The 23,543-nt window shown below is 39.9% G+C and overlaps 1 protein-coding gene and 1 long non-coding RNA gene across 7 annotated transcripts in view; one reads left to right on the top strand and one right to left on the bottom strand.

Annotated features, from left to right (window-relative positions):
• The window catches only part of BCAS3 (BCAS3 microtubule associated cell migration factor), a 370,477-nt gene that overhangs the window by 103,341 nt on the left and 243,593 nt on the right, over positions 1-23,543 (top strand). For all 6 annotated transcript variants that reach the window (XM_064467926.1, XM_064467925.1, XM_064467929.1 and 3 more), the window contains 2 exons: positions 6,204-6,337; positions 17,553-17,817. In XM_064467926.1, coding sequence (XP_064323996.1) covers positions 6,204-6,337; positions 17,553-17,817 — 399 coding nt within the window. The remainder of the gene's footprint in view (positions 1-6,203; positions 6,338-17,552; positions 17,818-23,543) is intronic.
• LOC135316106 (uncharacterized) lies at positions 18,486-21,542 on the bottom strand. The gene is made up of 2 exons (XR_010375556.1): positions 21,457-21,542; positions 18,486-19,887 (listed from the first exon to the last, which is right to left on the bottom strand). It is a non-coding gene; the product is annotated as an uncharacterized LOC135316106 (long non-coding RNA).

The raw sequence follows: 23,543 nt of genomic DNA, 5'->3' as shown, positions 1-23,543 counted from the left end.
ATTGGGCCATCAGCTGTAGTCAGTTAGCGTTTGAAACCGGTGAATAGTTTTTAGTATATAAAGCATACCATTGAGCCATCTGTTGGGCATGGTAAATGTCTGACAGTTCCCATATATCCACCCCAAGCTCCAAATATTCAGATTAAATGTATAATTGTCCTAAGTGTGTTGCTATGTATAGAGATCTCCAGTCATAGGTAATTATTTATTCACAAAATAATTTTTTATATCTTTCTCTTTCTTTTGACTTGGAGTTTTGTTGGTTTTTAAAATATTTGTTTACATTTTTGTGTACTCATGTTTCTTTTTTGGTAAATTTTGTTGTCAAAATGAGATTTTTTCCTTATTTATTTAGGTCTTTTTGAGACCAAATTTTGTAACTGAGGCATACATGTTACACTTGGAAGTATACGTGGGCTTACTGGCACTAATATTTGGCTACATTTTGACTAGCATCAGCCTCAGAGGGGAGTTAAGTGAGTATAAATAAAGCTGCTGTTCATAGGTCAGGTCGTATGTTTCATAAAACCATGGACCATATAAACTTTGTCACATCTTAACAAGATACGTACGTGACTGCTTTTGCAAGAGAGCTGCAGTGGAACAGAAATCTATACAATTCGCGTGCAGAGGGTAGATACGCCAAGCGAAATGCGTATGGACTGAATAAGGAGCAACTGTAAGTCGGTGCGGTTCCACTGAGCTCTCTGATCCTGTAATTTGAAAACCTACAAAGCATAATATTAGTGTTGCATGGTATCAATGTTCATATTTAAACAATAAAATCTGAGTCGTTCATATTTTTTTATCACTGTTCGTGTAAGTAGCGTATTTGTGCAATGGCAATACAGCTCTGTGTGTCTATGCATGGATCGAAGTGTAAGCATTACGTTCTTAAAATAAGCATATCCGTGAATATGTGTTTCCTTCATGCAGATGTATGCCTGCTTTCCTAACATTCGTGCCCTTGGTGATTCTAAAACAAATCCAACACAGCTTGAATGTGTTGAGCTCTTCAGTGTGTAATTACAGAATGACATTGTTTTGGAAGGCAGAAGAAACCTCCTGTTACCCTGGAAGATGGCATTATTTAAAGTGAAGTTACTCATGAAGCTTAAAGCCAAGGTGAAATTGCGTGTACCTCATTTGTATGCGTATAGTAAACAACTCTGCAATTAGGTAGGTGTTATAAATAGGATGTGGTGGAGATGGCTTAGGCTACTCGGGTTTCCTAGGTTTTATAACAAGTACCCAACTGAGATTTGCTGCTCTCTAATTTTGCCGTTTGGGCTAACCAGCTGACGCCTAGTTGAAAAGAGTTATGTTCCTACAAGGCCACAGAAGCCTTAGTATTCAGTCTCCGTCTCCTTCGGATTGTGGAGAACTCTGTGTACCATCAGCAACTTCAATCCCACCCTTTAGGCCAACCCTCATCTATCAAACCCGGGCGGAGAGAGAGCGAGAGGAAGCTCCCAGATAAACATACAGCAGCGCCTAAACTCCTAATCACTCTGGGCTTCCGCTTCCAGGCCCTATAATTAGAAGTCCTTCTTTTCCTTGTATTCCCAGTTGACGCAAATGCTTTTTGTGGCTTGGCACCTCATTTAGGGCGTGGGCTTAGTTTATGGCCAGGCCAGAGTCTGGTTTAGTCTTCTGATACTGCATAAATAGCTCTTAACCCACAGTCTACATCTGTACTAGTTTTTCCTTTTATGCATATATTCTCTGTGTTTTTTAACGTTTCTATCCTGAAAGAAGCTTATTGTTTCCCAAACAGAATGCACGAAAAGTAGGAAGCTGTAAATTAGGGCAAATATATCTGTCAGGTAAAACAAAGCTTTAGTAATTTTTTTCTTTTCTTCTTCCATCTAAGGTATCTGTTCCTTTTAAACTGGATTTTAATCATCTCTGTGGATTTGAAAAACCACACAGTAAAACAGTCATTAATTTAACCTAGCTGCACCCCTCATATTATGGATAAACAAAATAAAAATTTTTGCAGTGAGATACATACTAAGTAAAATCTGCTTTACACATAAATTTCCACTGAGTTCTGTGTATGCAAGACTTTCAATTGATTTCAGATGTTATCTGTTAAACAGGGATTAATGCCAGTTTGAAAAATAAGCAGGAAATCCTTGAGAATTATTCACTTTTCATCTATGATTATTCATACATAAAGTACATCATAAGAGAAAACATTTTGGACTGAACGTACGACAGCTTTAACCCATATTTCCGTCTAAACAACTTTTGGGGAAAACTGTCACAAGGTCTTTTAGGAAGCTGAGGTGAAAGTGAAAGTGAGGTAACGACCGAGATTCAAGTTCATGTTCCTCTGCTGGGATTAGGTATTTCTGCTGGGGTGTTGCAGCGGTGCAGCAGCCTTTGGCTGCAGGGAGGTGGAGGGAAGCGAAATGGCTGAGCTGCAGTAATTGAAAACTGTGATTCTCCAGTGTGAAGTAATGAGAGCTGGAAAACACCACACCAAAACCCAAGTCAAATGTTCTAAAACATCAGTGATTTATTGTTTGAATAACAGTAGTAAGTAAGATATTTCAAAATGCTGTTTTATAAATACACATTCTTTCACATCTGTGGTATTGTGCTTGGGACCTCTGTGTTGATACAAGTTCTGCAAGTATATATTTGTATTTCAAATGCAAATGTGAGTATGAAAGGTCCTCCTTTAACTTACTGAAAAATAGTCGCTAATATAAGCAAAGGGCCTGTTTTCCCTCGGCTTTCATCTAATAAAATCCATTTATTCTAAAGGGTGTCAGACAGCAGGATTTTAGATTAGGCGTGCAAAATTGCCAAATCAGATACCGCCCATCTTTCTATTTTTAAGCCGGTTCCTTTCCACCCACAAATGTATTCTTTCACCTCTGTACTCCTTCAAGTTAGCAAAAACAAACAAAAAAAAACCCCAACCCCCCAAAAAAACCCCAAACCCCCAAAACCCGAAGGCAACACACATTATTACAGAACCAGGAGCTATATATATAGACAGGCAAGCACGTTTCATGGCTTCGTGTGCTCAGTTCCGGCGTACGTCGCCAGACGAGCGAGCAGGTCCCACGGCGTGCCTTTCGGACTGGCGTGACGCGCGATGTAGCTATGGTCCCAAAGCGAGCTCTCCGGCAATGCCCTGCTCGGGGTGAGCAGAGATTACAGATCTGGGATAAAACCTTCGTGAGGAGAAGGGTGAAACTGTATCACGTCTGCGTACTGTGGGGTTTATTGCACCATCCGCAGACACCTGCGTTCTAGCCAATATTGGAAATGAGATACCGGTTAGCTAAACAACAGAGAGATTTGATGGACAATGCAGTATGGTAATTCCTGTGTTTTCACTGGCTCATGATTATTATGCAGCTTTCTGTCTCCAGCTTCCAGACAGATTTTTGGCTCGTTTAAAGTTGGGTTTGGTTTTTTTTTTTTTTTTTTCTTATTTAACGATCCTCATTGCACTGTGCTGTGTGATGGGATACACGTGAAGAATGCCGTGCTCAGATCTCTAGGTGCACTCAGCTCTGCATATTCATTTATAAAAGAGCTCTGGGGGAAGAAAAAGAAAAAAAAAAATCTAGGTTTGCTGAGGCCGTCTGTTCACTGTTGAGAGAAGCCTTATGTATTCATCTCTTCCAGGTTCTCTTCCTCCAAAAGTCCTCTCCGTCTGCAATAAGAGAGAGCTCAAAAGGGCCAAAAGCACACTCAACTTCTATATAAAGCTATCTAGTGTGAGAGGAGAGGCAAACATGGCAATATAGAAAATAAATCCCTACTGTATTGAATTAGATCTTTTGGAATATCCTTGCTCCAGTAATAGTGGCAGCCTAATTCTAGCACACAAACCCCTGTTTGCTTCCAGCTTTCTCCACTGGAAATGCTATATATTATTGAGGACCGCACACTTCACTAGAAGGGAAGTGTATTTTCTGATGTTTCAGAACAGAATTAATGCAAATTGTGTGCATAATCCCACACTAAAGACTTGGCTGACTTGCACTTGAGCAACTTTAGCTGTATTTCCTATCAACACAGTCACTACAAATCAAGGAAATTGCCAGTTAAGCCAACATTAACATCCAGACCAACCTCAACTCACATGCCTTACCGCCCAAACATAATACCCAAATGCACTCACGGATTTCTTAGCTCCATAACAAACTCTCTTTCATTTCTAACACTCGGAATCGGAGTAACAGCCTGTAACAGTAAAAGTATGTCTACTGGAGGGAATCTTGCTGAGGTCAGACTTAAGATTTTGCTTTTGTGTGATTTTGAGAAAATAGATGTGTGCAGTGTGGGTGGCCTCGTGCTCTGTCCAAGCCCTACCAGCATCAGTGGTCAAGCTGAGAAGGAAACTTGTAGGCAATTTTGTGTCTAACTGCAATTTGGATTTCTCTCCCATTTTGTGCCTTTGTGCTGGTGGGTCTCATAGTCTCAAAAGTATTTGTTTATCTTCACAAGATCCTTATTTTGTAAGAGTTATGGTCAAGAGAAACTGAGGCATACGCCTGTTCACGGTCAGAAGTCGCCTGCGATGACGCTGCGTTGTCCTGTCTGGAGGCTTCGGGACTGTCCTGTTCTTCCCATGAGCCGAGACGTGCTCATAAACTGGCTTCAGCCTTGGAGGAGGAGGAGGAGGAAGCACTGGGGAGTGGTGATGAGCCCAGAAGGTCAAGGCTTTGGTTGCAGAAATTTTCCTATTTGGGCTTAAAGAAAGGGGGATTCCAGGACTGCCAAGAAAGGAAACCACTCAGGATAGCCATCGAGTGATGTTGTAATGGTGGTTCAGTAGAAAAGTTACTTCATCTTTACTAAGAACGTGTTTCTCTGCTTCTCAGTACACAAGAGGATTTTTTTCCCCCCAGTTTTAATTCTACAATTTTAAAAGTGGCATGTGCTAGGACTTCAATGGTAATGTGTGAGGGCTTTCAAACTTGTACTGTATATGTTTGTTTAGCAGCAGCGAGTAGAAGAGGAAAAGATGAATCACAGAGCGTGTGTAAACAAACTGAGGAACTGAATGCTCTCTTATGACAGACATAAGATAATCATTTATCCTTTGAATAGGTGTCGTGTAAAATATGGAGACCTAAGTTCTCTTCCTGAAGGATAAAGGTTTTCAATTACGCCTTGTGTGGAGAATCAACACAACAGAGCTACCTGGAAATCCCTGGTTTTCTTTAATAGATGCAATACCTTGAAATTATTTAAAGGCACTTCAATGTAGTTATTAAACTGCTAAAAACACTTTGTACTTGACGTTAATTAAATGTTGGAGGATCACTTTGGGTGATAACTTCTTAAATTCATTAATAAGCATGGTAATATAGGCATTTTTGTACAGAAAAAAAATACATCTGAAGTTTGTTTACTGTAGTTCTAAATTTTGCTATGATGCCTTTTCTTACATGTAGAAAAATAATTCTTTTTTTGGTACAAAAACTTTTGTGGCAAATTGACTTCAAATATGTTTGTAAATGTTTAAAAACTGGGTTATGGACTGACATATAATAGGACAAAAAAGTAAATAGCATATATAAGTTACTGTGATTCTGCTGATCTTCTAATTTAATCATTTCAGTACATCCATCAGTGACCTGTTTTCAATGAAGTTAGTACCTAATTTAATATTTCACTTGAAAGCTCTCAACTCTGATTTGCTGCCTTTCAAGCAATAAATCAGACAGTTTCTTTCATATACGTTTATAAGAAAGATGTTTCTTCAGGATTGTTTTTGGTACGAGTTGTTTTGGCTGGGTTTGATAATGCTGCTTCTTCCAAAAATTATTATTGTGGAAACATCAATCTTTTTTGCTAGCCCTTTCCCAGTGAAGAGCATTTTGGGGTTTCACTCTAACATTCATCACTTCAGTGCTTCATATCGCTCACACGAGTTCTCAACGTTAGTTAGAACGTTCCCAGGTTTTTGGTTGGCTTTTATAGATTTGTATTGTATATACATAAGCAGTAATACTGTGAGTATGATTTCAGGTGAAGTTCTGAGTCATTTTTATGAAGCAAATCCCTTTGAATTCAGTAATTTTCTGCAACTGTTCACTTTTGTTTCCAGGAAACAAAATGTAAGCCACGCTGGCTTTTTTAGATAGACATTCATAAGCTTCTTCTTTCGCAGTGATTAATCTGTTGTGCTTTTGTGTTTCTTTTTTCTTTTTCTTTTTTTTACCCAGGGATGTTGCTGGTCACTACTGACACATTAGGCCATGATTTCCATGTTTTTCAAATACTGACACATCCTTGGTCATCATCACAAAGTGCCGTCCATCATTTGTATACACTTCACAGGGGAGAGACTGAAGCCAAAGTAAGTTAAACTATTTGCTGAAGAATAATCCCCAGACACCTTATACATTTTGTGTATGTTGGCACTTTAATGTTTGTTTCAGCACACAAAGAGCCTTTCTTATGTTATAGCCACAGAAAGGATAAGAGCACAGCGTTTAACCTGGACAATAATAAATTCTTGCCCTTTACAATGAGGTGCTGTCAGATTTATTCAGATATGACACTACCTCTAAAGAGCCCAGATTATTAGCTGTGTTTGTACTTAACCTTTTCTCATGTAACATGTTAAACATTTGTCTGGTGCCCGTGAAGCAACTGTCAGGGTTTGCTTGACTTTGGTGGTAAAAGCCAAAGACAGACAATTAAAAGAGTTGAAAGGAAGACTGTGATTAACTTTTATCTACACTTTTAGCAGAGTGGGGGAACCTGTCGGAGACTGTAGTGGTACAGATTTAGCTTCCCGGTTTAAAAACTCTACTCTGAAAGATGGAAGACTAAATTAGGCTAGATTAGCATAGGGTGAAAAAGCCTGAAATTATATTTTTAAAAATGCTCAGTAAACTGATTTACTGGTAAAGTGGAAAAAGGGGAGAGATCGCTTTGGCTGGCATCGCTGTGATGGGAGCAGGGCAGCGCATTACGGTTGAATCCTTCACTGCAATGCTTTCGGGCATCAGGAGAGCCTCACCTTTGTAGCACTGAGTAACTGTGGAAGAACCTGTTTTAAATACATAAATAAAAATGTCACCACAGGGTAAGAAATGAGTATTGCACTTGCTGATGCAATTACACACTGAAAGCACAGACTTGTGACAGCCTGGCAGATGTGAACTGGTGTGACAGGGAGAAGCCTCGGGCACTGTGATTATGACCCTGACACTGGAAGCTTGGATTATTGTGGTACTGTGATTATGGTTCCTTCAAACCATGTTTTTTTCCTATGAGTTGTGCAGTTACCCTAACTTTTTTGCCTTACCTTTGTAACAAGTAGAATCTGAAAGCTTTATTTAATGTAGTAGTGGTTGATAATGTTTCAGCCTGTGTGAATTTAAATTACTGGTAGTTGGAACACTCCAAAACTTTGCTGCTACTGTTCTGGAAAAATGTAATTATTATTACAGGCAATGGTTTGCTATAGGAAGGAATAGCCAGTCTGGAAAGTGAGAGGAAATTGGGAAAAACTGTCCATGTGGGATAATATATATAATACTTACAAGTAATTTTTATAAATAATATAAAAAGCATTGGGATCCATGTGTACACATACACTCCGTCATCTATTTGAGCACATACTATAATGTGTTTAATGTTTTAGAGTGATATTTGTTTTACTTTCATACCAAAAAAAAAAGGGAAATATCCTATAATCAGTATTGAAAACCAAAGCATGGATTCCAGTCACTGGGAACAAAGATGCTCTTCTGTTTTTTACAGCCGACAAATTTGTTTTTAAGGCATACATTGGAAACCAAACATAACATGTTTTAGAGACTAAACCTTTATTGATACACGTTTTTTGGGATATAGTATTAGCATCTCTGTGAAAGCATTGCATTAAAATTCTCAGAATCAACATAGTAAAGTTTTTTCCCAGTTTGCCACATAGTTTTCATTTGGGACGTGAACAGTATAGCTTTTGGAATGGTATGAAGTAGAGAGAATTCCAACCAGTCTGAGGTGTATTGATGGATTTCACAACTCCCTTGATAATTAAACTATCCAGCAACAATATCACATTGGAACCCCTGATTCTCAATACACATCTATCATTTAAAATATTTACATAATATGATGGATGGTTTTACTTTTTCATTTGGAGTAACAGTACCTGTAGTTGTTTAGTGAGAAGAGTAGTATGTGGTGCTATTCTTTTGTTCCGTAAATTTCATGTATAAATAACATTAGACAAGAATTTTGGAGACTGTTCAATTTAAAATTCTCAGTGCAGATGTTCTGAGACACACACTGGAAGCCTCTGTACGTCCTTTCTTGGTTAAAATAGTATTTATACATTTGCAACCAGACTTTTTTTCTGGTTCCCCCCACCCCCGATTTAAAGCTAACTGTGAATCAAGGCCAATGGTCTTAAAGGTCACCTTCTGTACTGGAGCTATAAAAAGTTCTAATTTGTGTTGATGGACATGAATGATTATCCGTGTCAAAATTTGTTTAGCTAGTACCCATTATAAATTGTTTAAACATTATCATTATGCCCTTGTTACATGTGGTATTTTAATGCCCGTACTGAAATCATCTGCTTTCGTACGTGAGATTCTGGCCGATAGAGCTTTGCCACACGTTTCCCAAAATGCCCTTTCACAGTTTGATGCATGATTTTTCCTTTCCTTGCTTTGTGATCCATTGGCATGTTTCTTGCAAACACTTACCCCTGATACTATAAGACCATTTAGTTCATGGACAAAGAACCGGTACCTTGGTAATGTTTGTAAAAGTTTCACGTACTTGCCTGACTGGCTGTGTCTGAGCTGCTGGGCACACACAAGTCCCCTGTACGGGGTCGCTGCTTCCGCACGAACCGACTGTACGGGGAATACACTGTAAGACCAGTTCTGCTGAGAAGTGTTGGATCTGCAGCGTCTGCTTTGTGTAATACATGGCACACCAGTTTCGCTCTGGGAGCAGGAGTCTGGGAACCGTATATATTGGTGTTCCAAATATTGACGTGTATGTCTGATGCTACAGCGATGTTTGAATTGTAATTTCACCCAGTTTAGAATATCAGCCCTGGAGTAACCCCTTTCACAGGGCTGCAGAATTCCCAGTCTCCATTTTACCTTGTCTTTAGTGGTTGGAGAGCAGACCAGTAGCTTAGCTTGGTATTTCTCGTCTGTCTCCTAAGAGAAGGTGACACGAAGTCCCCTCTGTCATTCGTATACAGAAGCATCTTAAGTGGATTAAGTTGCATGCTTAATGTATATTAAAGAAAAATAAGCAAGTGTTGTGATTTAATAATGGTGTTTTCTGATCGATTTACTGCAATCAAGCAGTGTCTCTAATTCATCCACATGTCTTTCTACTGAGTCAGATATATTAGCCCTACGGTTACTTTGAGTCAGTAAAACTAAAGCATATATGCTCCATCATGCATTAATTTTTCTAAATTCCAGACAAATTCCGGTTTGGCTTGGGGCTGAGAAATTTCAGTCTGAAAGACCATTTCTAACTTCTCCTGACCGTTTCTGAAGTATAAAGAGACTGGTTGGAGAGAGATCTGTAGGGGTTTTGTCTCCTTTCATGGACATCAGGATCTTGTCTTCAGCCAAAGCAGAATTTGTGCTAAGCATTTGCAATGAGCTGGCCGCTCCAACCAGACAGCGTCACTGAAATCGTACCCTTAACGAACGGGATAAAATAGAGAGTTTGTACTTTGATTTTTATAAACGGAAAAATGAAAATTGATTTTAATACCGAATGCTGTGTTTGCGTTGACGGTCTGTCCCGATAGCTATACTTATGCTATTTGTAACATTCCTGTTGGATGGAGGAGAAAGGGATGAGGCTGTTACAAGTTTCCCCACAAGCTAAGCTTCCCCTGTACTGAAACGCTGCTCACAGCACGTTGTGCTGGTGTTCAGTATATACTTGATACACGATCGTCTGCCCTTTCGGGACAACTGACGGTCATGTTTCCCTGCAGCAGTGTCCAGAGGCACCTGCTAGCCATCTCCCAGGTTTTTTTTGTTAGTCATCTGCTTGGTGTTGGCTTCATGATGCTGAGGGAGACTTCGGTACTGTGCTTAGTAAGGTCGGGTTTTTTGAGCGTGCATTCCCCTTGGTACAGAATTAAGGGTAAGTACTGGTGTTGTCCCTGACTGTTCACAACTAGTCTTCATAACATGCTTTTCCTTTTCTCTTTCTGCATGCTTTGAACAATGAAACAGCGTTATTGAGTTTTAAAGTGTTGTTATTGCAAATCTATCTTGTATTTGCTGACTTTGAGCAGCAAATACAGGACGAAGCCTTATGTGCTGTATAAAACATTGAGTGGGGACTGTGAAGAGCGCTCAGGTCCTAACAAAGCCACTGACTTTTTTGTGTGACTCAGATGAAGATGGGGTAAGCTGGGGGGTGGACCTCTGTCTCATAAGGGAATAGTGAGGACAACGGCCGTGAAAGAACGTGAAGAGCTCGGATACTTTATTGGTTCAAGCGATGCGAGTCCCAAACTCACAACAGTCGAAGTTACTTTTCTGCAAACACAGACAGAAGTCACTGTTTCAGTTACACTGGATTAATATCTTTTAGTCTTTAAGTGCCACTTATACTTTAGAATTACTTTTTTTTTTTTACCTCAGAGAACAAAACCCGGTATGTTTGATGCACTGTGTTACAGGTGAAGGTTCATCGCAAGTGCTGGTTGTATTTAACCATACCAGAGAGAGAAGTGAAGCTCTCAGAGAATCCATGCTTGCACAATTCGGCTGTAAAGGGAAAAAATGTGCATGTGTATGTCATGCACATTTTGGTCAAGGATACATTTTCTTGTCCTACAGCTCTTGTGTTGTAAGTCAACACTTATTACACTCATATTTTTATCCAAGAGCATTTTGGAAGGTTTTTAATAAAAGTTTAGCATGTTCTGAACTGAGGAAGCTCATTTACTTGCAGATGAAAGTTAGACTGTCACCTGATGATCCTTTCTCTTTGATCTGAAATTGTAAACAGAAAAAAAAAAATCCCTGAAAACAGTATTATCTCAGCCTAGAACAAATAAACGTAATGATAGCATCAGTGGGCTGGTGGCCAGAGTCCTCTGTAATCTTTTACGCTGTCAGACTTTTGTTATTCCGACTCTCAAACTGCTGTTATAACTGACTTCAGTCAGCATAGGTAAACAGAGGGAATGATAAAAACATTCCAGCATGGGCTGCCACAGAACACGTGCAATTTTACACTTTTCTAGGGAATGCATGAATGTTTTTGTGATGTGGTTTCATAGAGACTGTTCAAGGTTGTGTCACGTACTGTGTCCAGGTAGTGAAACATTGGAATAGTTTACAAACATTTCGTGTAAACCTTCAGCGTTAGTAGAAATTTCTTCCCATCTTCTGACATAGTTATGTAGCTGCAGTTATTGGAATAGTCTCTGCATGACAGATTTTCTTATTTCTAGGAAAGAATCTGGGGACAGGATTGAAATAAAGATTCATTCTGGGAGCTGATCAGTCTTTGATGAAAGCAGACAATAAGACACTGCTGCAGTAGCTTAACTATCTTGAGGAGATGGAGCTCTAAGCACAGTGATGTTTGCGATTTCATTTATTTATAGAGAGCGACTACTCTGGCTGAAGGACCTTACTTGAATGTCTCGCTGTGCCCATGTTCTGCCATTGTTTTTATACAGAACTGAAATCAGTGTTGACGACTGGGGGAGACAGAGTTGGGTCTATGTGAGTCCAATAAATCATATTGTGTAGTCCATGATTTTATTATTTTTACATTTCTGTTTGTTGCTACATAATTTCCTAAATTTACTCAACCAAAAAAATTCAAATGCAGACCAGTTTTCTAATTCATTTTGACCCTTGCCTCCTCAGTACTGCTGCTTTTTCTCATCGTTTCATGATAGCTTTTCTATTTCTGCCTTCTCCCTGCACAGCTTAATTAAATGCTTAAGTAAGTCATGTCCTTCAACTAATGGTGTGTTTTCTCTGTGACATTGCATAGTGTGCATGAAACTGCGTTAAGTTCCTGTTGTAGTAACACTAGTCGTGCTTTATTGTTGTTTCACTTCACTATTGAAGTTTAATTTCATGCAGTGAAATGCACAAGAATATACACATTGCTCCTGGTGTAACCTGCCACAACTGAAAACCGGGCATTAGGGGGAAAAAAGGAGCCCTAGAAAGATCAGAATGTATTTTAATAGTTGTTTCTTGTAATCACTGTGAAAATACACGGTTCAGTGTTGTGAGCTTTGTTTTCTAACCATGGCGTTATGCACACACGTCGGAGTGGATTTGCCTGGGGAGGTACTGTGGTAGCCCTGTAAAGCTCCTTCTCCTTTCTAAGAAAGTAAGCGATAGATTACATTTGTGTCGTGCAGCAAGTTAGTACAATATTAACTTTTAGAAGCCCTGAAATACAGAGGCTGGGTATGGGCTGTCAGTCATTCCCAAGAGGAGCGGTAAACAAGGTCACTGCCTGTCCCATGGGATTGCTTGTGTAATCAGCCATTCCTCTGACTATCCCATTTTAATCAGCTGCTTTTAAAATAAGTTCTCTATGTGCTGCCCTTCGGTCTTGTTTTCTTTCAGTTATGGCTTAAATTTGTAAATCTTATTTATTTTGCGAATATGTTCTAATTAACACAGTGTTTAAATTTGGAGAAGCTGTGGAAATAAGGAAAGAACCATAGCAAAAACTTCTATAGATTTCTGCTATATAGAATAAGTGAAGGTATATTGGCTTTGAAGCCTTCGGTTCAGATTATTTCCTCCTGATTTTTCAGAATATCGGAAATAATTTTTTGATCCGTACAGTCCGGCAAGCTGACCTTCACGAGAGCTGTTGACACATGACATGCCCCTCTAGGACTCCATTACCCTGCTGCCTCGCTCAGGCCAGCCTCTGAACATGGCAGCTCAATTTTCATTCAGTTTTCTGGAGGATTTTACATCATAGTGTTTGAGACACAGGGAAATAGGATAGAGGAAGTTAAAAAGAAGCATAGGGGAAGCATAATCGAAGGAAAACAGGAGGCGACGGTGTGAGAGTGAAAAGAAGTTACGCTGGTTAGAAGGGAATACCTCGATGGAAAGGGTTGCAAGAAACAAATGCTGAAGATGAGAGAAGCGACAAAGCTAGAGGAAGCCACATGGTGCAGGACTCATGGTATAATCCACGTTTATTGAAAGATGTCTTTCCTAGCACCTGTTAAGAAAACCTTTCTTAGACTGTTATTTCCTTTCCATGGGAGTACTGGAGGATTTCTTTCCAAGTCATGCTAAAGCCTACCAGAATATTTGGAACATTGTTTAATTGTCTCCAATAGGAAAATAATCATATTGTCCCTGATTCTTAAAATATTATTGTTAATTTTGTGAGGGTACTGAATTTTTATTTCAACAAAGTTATAATTTTAATACTGAGAAGAGTCAGTAGTAGACAGTAACATAAGAGGTGCCTGGGCAGCCAAAACCCCTTTTGGGTTTGGCAAGTGTTGATTAGGAATCGTGGAGCAAGCTGAATAGTCTGTAAAATACGGACAAAATTTCTGTAGACCTCCTGTACAAGAGGAGTCACAGAATACCAGGTTTAGACATGGGTGAATAGGAGGGTGCGCGCTGTTACCCTTATAATTGTGGTTGTCTTAAGTGCATTCATTTGGGCCAGAAAAGCTTTGGTGTTTCTCATGAGGACCCTGAAGTATCCAGTGATTTCACCGAGACTTTTGGATATGCAAGAAATGGAGATTGAAGCTTAAGTAACCAAACTGCTCACAAACTGGGAAGAATGATGGTAAAGCTAGGAGAAAGCACTGACATTCCCCCAAAACATGTTGTATTGCAATTTAAAATATCTTAATGTTATAAAAATATCTGAGTTAAAATCTCAGCTCAACAATTCCCTTTACTGGCCCAGACAGAGGAGGATAGATAATTTTGAAATACAGACAGGAGTATTAAATCTGATGTTGACCTTGAGCTATAGAATAAACTTTGCATAGTGAGAGATCTAGTGTGCTTTGTACTTTATTAACATATATCTGTAAACACTATGGGGTCTTGATTGATCTTTGGTATCTAAACATTACATCATAATTAACAACAAATCCAGAAATATATTATAAATACATGAAATAATAGTACATTAACCTAAAGGACAGCAATAAATTGCAACGCTTAGCATAAACTTGAAAACCACTAATGGGCCACTGTGCAGTTTGTTTATACTATAAGCAGTCAAGAACTCTGCGTAATGTACAGTAACAGTGTGGTGGATAACAGCAAGGCTGATGGGATCATTTATATTTTTTTTTCATGGACACAGCTGATTTTTTGAAGTCATTTTTGCGACTGCCATGACCAGCGTTCTCTTCCAGCTTGGTCCACTGCTTTCTTCCAGGTCTACCGGAAAGTTACGGGCTCCTTGGCATTGCGCAGATGCATTTGTGCTGTTTTGATATGAACGTATTCAATTCATGCCGTTGTATCAAATACGAGACATTCTCTGAATTAACTCCTTGGACTCTCTCTTGTACTGCTACTCATCGTTTATCCGTGAAAGACCAGCGAAGCCATTTTTGAGACTGGTAGGAGATAGGCAGAACTACTTCATGTGTAACAGTAGATTCCAAAAATACTTTTTGTCACTGCTGAGAAGGCTTTCATAGCTGTATTCCTATAAATCTTAATTCATTTCACACTCATCTGTCAACACTTTTTTTTTCCTCGTTATTAGTGAGTCTTAAAACCCTGTTTTTTCTTTGCCTCTGTGGTTTCAGCCATATTTTAAGTAGCCGTGCCCATGATACCCACTCTCTAACTGCAGCGTTTGTGATCACTATTTTAGAGAGCACATTTTGGATTACGTTGTTCCAGACCTTCTTCCTGAACACCAGGAATACTTTTTTCTGTGTAATGTTTACATTGAGGAAAAAACATCCTGTAATGATTGTTTCCCAGTTTCTTGGCTTGTGCTGTCATAGGCCGGGGCTGTTGCATGTGGTTTTTAAAACAACATAATCCTAAGGATGTGTACTGAAAACTGAGTACTAATATAGAAACATATACATTTCTGTTACGCAGTACAGTGAGATACTATTTTTTTTCTCAGTCATCTTACAGAAATGTCCTCTAAAACGCTCTACCAAGTAACGTGAGAGAGTACATGGTAGATGTGACTGAATTAAAGAGTTTGGCTGTGGAGTCAGTTGAAGTGCAGGAGGGAAGAGATTGAAGAGGCACAGGCAGCCTGAGTCTGTCCTGTAAATACAGCTCAAAGGTGTCAGTTCACAGGGAGATTTGTGAAGTCCCTTCCAGATAGCTGTGGTTGCAGGGGCGAACGCGCTTCTGCGAGGAGCAAGATGCTACAGAGACTGTGGAGCAAGAGACAAATAGCTCGTGTTGGTGGCACGGAGCGAGTGAGCAGAACAGCAGAGAGGAACGAAGAGAAAAGCTGTTTTCTTGAGGCTGGGACAGATAGATGGTTCTAGAGATCAGGAGGGGAACGTAAAGCTGGATTTAAAATGAATACCAAATATTTAGAAAACAGCGATGTGCTCAGAGGGGTCGCATCTAACGACAAATGTGGCCGTTCTTAGAAAACAGGGCCTTTGATAGGATTGGCATGACATTGCAACAGCCTTAATGATTTTATTATATTGGTGATCTTCCCGTTGTCACTGAGAACGGCAATTTGTATACGGTTCTTATGTCTGATTTTGCCTCTTTAAAGAGCAGGTATTTCAATACTCTTGGTGCCATAGATTTTCTCTGACTCCGCGGCTTTGGGGTTTCTTTTTTTGGCTCTTGTTAATCCCTGTGGGGTCTCTAATCCTTTTTGAGCAATCTATTAAGGTGAAACACTTTGTAGGCAAACTAGGAGTTCTAAGTGCTGTGACTTCATGTCAGTAATACCAGAATCACGGAAAGTGCAAAACCTGTCGGATTTTGGGGAGATTGTTTAGCTATATCATTAGCAGATCATTTGGGTTTGTCACCATAATTGAAAAGAGCAGGTGTGTAGCGCTGTTTTTTAGTTTATCTATGTAATGTTGATGAAGCATTTTGTGTCTTGACAGTCTGTCAGCCAAATATCTTGTCACAAGTCACAAGACTTAAATCCTTTTTTTATCTCAAAGGCTTCAGGGCTCAGTTGGAAACTTGCACTTTGATGAATACTTGCTGCTTTTGTCTGGAATAGCTGGAGTGCATTTCTGGAATATTTGTCAAGATTTTATCAGTGTTTACTCCAATCTGAGTACCTAGTGTATTGTAAAACTGGCTTCAGTGAAATCTTGAAGAGTTTTATTTAGTTTATGTTGTTTAATAATATAATGAAAACTAATCCTTCATCTGTATGTTTGTTTGCCGTGTTAAATCCCACTTGCATACGTGGTTCTTCTTAGTCAGCTTTTACCTTTAAAAACATTTTTTGGAAGAATTGTTTCAGGATTTTTTTCTATGATAAATCATTGTAACCTCGACTACTTGTTTTCTTGAGTTGTCTGCCAGTACGGGGTTGGAAACAAACTTTAATCTCTCACTTAAAGCATTCCTTCAGGAACAAGAATTTGCCTTCCGTCAAAGCGTTGTGTAAAGCACACTTAAAAGAGAATTAAATCCTTCTGGACTTTGTATCAGAGATCTATGCAAGGATTAACTATAGTACAAAATATTTAACTGTATCTGCTTCAAGACTCACCATTTTAAACTAAAATAGGACTTGCGTTTCTCAAGTGGTGCATAAGTACCCGTATGCATAAGAAGAACTCTAACTGGGGTCTTTAATAGCCGACTGAGAAAGATTGTTGTGTGTGAAACGCAGTGAGTTTATGGCCAAAGTTGTTCAGTTTCTTCTAGACAAAATTTTAGAACCAAAGAAGAGCACAGGTCCAGGGATACCTGGATGAATGGTAATTCCACTGAGGGATAAACTGATACTAGCAAGATTAGAGACCATTATAGCCAGCTTTTGAAAATACTGGTCATTGATTTTTGGTTTGTTATGTAGGACATGGTATTTCTGTTTACTGAAAATACAGTTTTGAGTGCCAATATTTGTCAAAATCAGGCCCAGTGGTGAGAAGTCTCCCTTGTTCTCATCCCTCCCTTTTCCCCTTTTTGGGTAATCTTTGAAATTTAAACTAAACAAGCAAATAACAAAACATGTAATTGAAATGATTTCCCAACTCTTTTTAGAAGTAAATTCTATTTGAAAATTACACCAAGCTCTTGCGGCTTTCTGTAGTACTTTGCAGCAGGGTTTGTTTTCTTAAGTTCAGGCCTGTTGAAAAGAAAAATCTCAGAATATTTTGAAAAGTACACAAACTTTGGAACTGGCTATTACACTGCCGTTTATATTTATAACATATACTGAATACTAAGTTCATTGGTATACATGCAAAAATTCAAATTCCCTAAACTTAGGGGGTTTTATTTGCATTTCCTATTAAGATTTGTCTGTGTTTAAAACATGATAGCCCATTTCCTTTGTTAGACGTCTGTACCTTGGTGATTACATTCCTGTTTCACTCCTCTGTTTTCTAGGTACAAGATATCTCCTTCAGCCATGACTGCCGCTGGGTTGTGGTCAGCACGCTCCGTGGCACTTCCCATGTTTTCCCTATCAATCCTTATGGCGGCCAGCCCTGTGTCCGAACGCACATGTCACCCCGGGTGGTAAATCGCATGAGCCGATTCCAGAAGAGCGCAGGGTTGGAAGAGATTGAGCAAGAGCTGACATCTAAACAAGGAGGACGCTGTAGCCCTGTTCCAGGCCTGTCAAGCAGCCCGTCTGGCTCACCGCTCCATGGTAAATCCCTTTTTTATTATTTTTCCTTGTTTTTCCTTTTTTTTCCTCCCCCTCACATTGTCAGGAAACCTTTCCCCTTGAGTCATTAATGCCCATGTCCTCTAAGATATTTCAGTACGTGCTGTGTAGCTGCTTGACTCAAAAAGATTTGGTACCTAAATACCTGCAGAGGTGCTGGCCTAAAGATCTTCACAGCCTTCCAGCTTCACATTTCAGTAGTATTTGCTAACAACCTGAACAACAGAAACATTGATTTTACTGGAGATTGCAAGAATCCATTTGGTTCATTCTATTTGCCCACATAGTTTGTGTCACTAAAAAATGAGTTTCATAAAATAAGGTGCAGGTATTGTGCAAAAAATATGTAATGTATGCAGATATTATAGGAATGAGCCACGGTATAAATACTTCAGAAAGATAGTTCTAGTTTTGCAACTGACTTAAGTAAACTCTGCTATCACAGATGTGTTAATAATTTCCACTCTAAACTGAAAGTTTTGGGGTCTTTAGGTTTCAAGTTTTGTTTCTAACACACAGTCGGTAACCTGGTCTATATTCAAATGCGGTTACCTACAATTCTCATTGCTCATCGTGGTCTCTGACCGTGAAGCACAACTGGATATCCACAGTAAATACTGTTTGAGGAGAAATGAGGAAAGTAGGCAATGTGAAGTTGATGGCATAGTTTTTTGTCCAGTTCTTGTGTGTGTGTGTGAGCAATTTGATAAATAATGTACAAAGGAAAAAAAAAAAATCTGTAGGAATTGATCTGTACATCCTACCCCTGTGGTGGACGTGCTTTGGGGAAACTAAAAGGGCATGAGGGGGAGCCTCTAAAAAAGATTCAAAAATCATCATTGTCCCAGTTTTGTCTTTGCTGTTCTTTTTGGCTCTCTTTGACGAGAACTGTACTAGAAGCTGCTTTTGTTTGGATTCAGGATTTGCTGCATCCTTACCCCTCCTTTCTGTTAAGAGTAAGTCACAGCTTCCACAGCAGTGAAAGTTCAAAGAGCAGTTTGGTACGGGTAGCCATCCTTTTCTGGTGTGAAAAATGGCAAGGAACGGTCCTTCTTCCCCAGTTATGAGTAGGATTAGAAAGTGCTTGTGAAAGGCCAACTATGTGCTGTCATAGTCACCATCTTTGCTGCTATAGAGAGAACCTTTGTGGGATTTCTGAATCAAAGGAACATTTTTATGACTTGTTGATTCTTAAGGGACCCAGACTTGTCCCAGAAGCAGCCTCTGAATGTTCGCCTTTCTTTGGACTTTCTTCTGCATAGCTGCTCTGGAGCCATGCTCTTCTGCCTGGAGCCACTGGAAGGCACCCAAAACGTGACCTGTAGTTTCCTCCTCCTTGGAGACATTTGCGTATCTACCATTTTACTTTCTCTCTCGTGGTTGTACAGCAGCTCAGCGCGTCAAGCTCGAAACAGGCTGGGGAGCGCTGCAAAGGTTATGATGGCACATCCAATCCCTTTTAACTGTTGATATCACGGAGAGGAAGGAGCTATCAATTTGTGTAGCTTGCATCCAACCAATTCTGTTTTCTGTGAAGGGAAATTGCAGTAGGTTGTTGCCTTTACAGTATTCTTAGGTGCATTTGATGTTTTGAATAGATTTGACACTTATTTTCTTTTTAAAAGCAGAAACAGCATTTTAATTTCCTCTAGAATCCTCAGTGGTGGACAGATTTTCTAGGTAGGAGAAAGGCATGCTTGGATGAAGTTACTGAGAGAAAGGGAGCAGCATTTATGGGAGTGTCTCAAGAGTTTTAGGGCTTCAGTTTTCAAATGTCTGTCTTAAAATATAATAAATAACTTAGATTTTTTTCAAGATCTTTGTGCAGTCTTCATTACTTAAAAATTAGCTCTGTTTAACCAGTTAGCTCCTCTGAAGGCCACACATGGGCGCTGCGAATTAAGGCAGGAACGTGACTTTGGTTTCCAGAGAACTTCACACAAATTGTGCTCATCGCTTTCCAGTGGTGTAGAAGGGCTTGAAGTTGGACACGTACTGAGACCGTGTGTTGGTAACTTGCAAACCTTCATATGAAGATTTTCCATGAGGAATCTGTGGGGAATGTATGGAGGAGTTAGCAGAGTTGTCTTCAAAAAATTCTTAGAAGAAAAGATGAGATAATTTGATTTAAAATAATCAATTTGTTAAAATATTTTAATGTTTTTAGTAATATTATTGCTGCTTTTTCATTTCAGTAATCTTTTACTTTACCTGGCTGAAGGCAGGCAGGATATTGAACCATATTTTATGCCTTTGATAAAAAGCCATTTATCATCAACTTGATAAAAAAACCCCTGAAGTTCACAGTGGCTTTCAGTGGAGGGATTTTGTGTGTGTGTGTGGCTGCTGGATTAGCCAGAGACCGGTGATGATTTTAATTTGTGAACTAAGATGTGTTTACTCAGATTGTAGCAGCTCCTTAGCGTATTATAATGTTAAATTATTGTTGTTTGGAGGAGTTACGGCAGCCTGGTGACAGGACTCGGTACTCAGAACGGAAGAGAGCAGTTCTTCGTTTAGTTCTTCGCTTTACTTTTAACTCGCTCTGTGACTCTTGGTAACTTTTATTCAGCAGGTTTTGTCTTATCAGCTTTCTACTGTGTAACAAGAAGAATAATATCTGTGTTCCCCATGTGTGGAATTACTTGATGTTTGTAGTTTTCTTCAGGAAGAATAATTGTTTCTTTCCTCAAGCATCGCTCTAAATGCGGTTGGTTAGAGTGGAAATAAACCCGGAGATCGTGTCCCAGAGAGCACCATTACACTGGGACGAATTCTTGATTTGAGTGACCGATCAGAGAAGATAGTGGTAAACTGGTTTTATTTCTGGAAGATTTTTTTTGTGTGTGTGGAGTTAGTGTCGTCATGATTTCCTTCCTTTTATGTCCTTTGCAACCTAGAAAAGTTTCGATAAGCCCTAATTTAGGAAAACTGCTGTTAATCCTGCTGCTGGTATTTCATTCGCATTACACTAGCGTGGCTGCAACGTCAGGCCAAAAGACCGGACTCGTGTGAACAAAGTGCTTGCTTTTTATCTTCTTTTTGATTAGCAGTTGTAACCTATTGATGTTAACCCGCGATTAGCTTTTGTTCTTGTAAATATTTTCAGAGCTCAGGCTTTGTAATATTTTTCTCACTTGTTTTTTAACTCCTCCTTTCAAAATGAAACTGTTCGCTATGTATATAGCAGCAAGGCAATCTATTTACATTTTGTTCAGAGTACCCTACGAACTGTTTACTCACACAATGTAAGCATTTACTGGGGGTGGGGATGATTTCATTTCCAGATTAATCATAGTTCGGCTTTGTTCTCTTTAGCAGAATGAAGTAAACTGTTAAATAGAGGATGATAAAGAGATATTTCCTTTGCACCTATTATAGCTAACACAGATTTTGTTTGGGTTATTCTGTCTGCTAATCCAGCGAGGTTATAGTTCTGTCATTCCGTTGGATTGCCAGAGTGCGTAGTCAGGAATACCCGAGTTGGGCTGGGATCCTTTTATGGGCTATTACTGTTAGAAGACTATTACAACATCGGCTGGTTGTGGGGTGGAACATTAGGGTAGAATATGGCCTTATGTGACCTTTTTCCTTGTATAAAATGGGGTTTATGGTACTTACCTGTCTCACAGGTACACCGTGTGGATTAATGGATGAGTAGGTAAAACACAGCTATGTCCTTGGTTACGCAAACGCATCCCGTTATCTTCAGGACACCTCTATGGGAATAGCAAGGAGCGTTTAGCTGTAAAATGTAATGCTTTATTTGGAAGATTGAAAACTCTATATAACTCCTATTATTTTTATTCTGCAAATTAAAATTTACAGTTTGTTATCATCACTACTTCTTGCACCACCAGTAAGTTAAAGTCTCTTTAGCTCTACGCAGAAGCTTTTTCTGTTCTTGACTGCAGAAGCTTTCAGTGTCAGAGCAATGTAGTAAGTTAAGCACACATTGGACCTATAGCTACACATCCACACCTACTAAAAACATTCGATAATAATATGATACTCTCTGAATTTGTCTTGTCATTTTGCTGGGGATTGAAATATTTATTTGGAGGGTGTAGTTTTTCCAAAAGGACCAGTCATAACACACAGTGGTTCTGTTTCGGATTTAATACCTACGCTGAAATGGAGCATGGATATTTAGAATTATGAAAAAACACGTACTGTATATGTTGCATTTAGACTTGTATTTAGCGCTTTATAAATACTTTAGTATAGCACATTTTCATCGCAAAATCTTTTTTAATTTTAAGTCAAAAAGTTTTCTCTCACTTTTCCTTCATTTGTCACGGTCGCAACATGATTAAAATCCAAACATAAAACGAGAAGTTTGATAAACATGCAGTCTGAGATGCTTTAAATATTTTCATGTTACTTTTCACTATTTCCCAGAGTGAAACTCCTTTTACTAGAAGAATTCTTATGGGAAAGCAGAGTTGAGAGGACTGACATCATCAGCCCTTCCTGAAAAACAGATTGGTTTCCTTTAAGTAACACTCACTTAAGAAACCACCTATTTAGAGAGAGGCAGACAAAAATAGTTTCAAAGAAAATTAACTGTATAATAACTTAAAGCACTGGCGGGCAGTTCCTTCCCAAAGTTTAACTCGAGAGCTGGCACTGTAAACACGAGTTAAAAAACAGTTGTTTGAAAGGTCTCTATTAAGCTTTAAGTTTTAGCTTTGTAAACCGTAGCTTCTCTCGACCGAACGTAGTTTTTGTAATTGTATAGAAGCGATAAAGCAAGCTGGAGAATAGGGCTGATTTTATTTTTAATGGGCTTTTAATGTTCCTATTTGTTTAATCATTGCTCTCTTCCACAGCATGGCACTTGACTATATTTTTTTTTATTTTTTTTTTTAACGTACTTTCAGACAATTCCCCTTCCAGCCTCGCCTAAAAGCCCAAATTCGCCTCCCGCTCCCCTTTTTCCCCTTTTTCCCCCCAAACCACCCGCCCCGCTTCGCCCGGGCGGTGTCGGAGGGCGGCGCCGCCGGCCCTGCAGGGGGCGCTGTCCGGCCGCCGTCCCGCGCGCCGCGCCGCGCCGCGCCGCTGCTCGCCTCTCCCCCGCCTCCCCGCGGCCCGCGGCCCGCGGCCCGCCCGCCTTCGCGGGGGTTCGCTTCGCCTCCAGCGTCGCGTCCTTCGGACCGATGGCTCCGAGCGAACTGTTAAGGGCGCTCCCGCTGGGTTTAGAATAGATGTAGACCCCCTCGGCGGACAGAAGGTCTGGTCTCTACGCCGCTTTTTTATCAGCGCAGGAGGGATTTCCATTGCAGTCACTGAACCACTCATAAACCCTCCGCTTCCACGGGCGACGGGCTGCCGAAGTGCGTGGCAATGAGTATTACAGTAAATGGGATTTCACGCTCTCGTTTGAAGTTTCTCTATGTTTTTAAGGCAATTGAGGGGGGGAAAAAAAAAAATTTACCTGGTGGGAATTTTCTGCTAACGACTTACAGAGACCATTGCTTCCTTCTGGAAAGATCCCCGGGTTATGCGGAGCCTCTTGGCTGTGGAAGCGAACGCAGAGGTGCCCCGGCGGTTACAGCAGCCCCCAGATTGAACACGTAGGGCAGGGGAGAAGAGGTAGGAACAGCGGACCATAAGCACCAGTTTGGGTCCTGGCCAGGAGCGTACTGGTTGTAAATGAGCTGTGGTTTTAGCTGCCCCCCCCCTCCCCCCCCCCCCCTTAATGTTAT

The sequence above is a fragment of the Phalacrocorax carbo genome, chromosome 17 (genome assembly GCF_963921805.1).
Source record: "Phalacrocorax carbo chromosome 17, bPhaCar2.1, whole genome shotgun sequence".
Classification (NCBI taxonomy): domain Eukaryota; kingdom Metazoa; phylum Chordata; class Aves; order Suliformes; family Phalacrocoracidae; genus Phalacrocorax; species Phalacrocorax carbo.
This window is presented reverse-complemented; position numbering and strand designations above follow the sequence as displayed.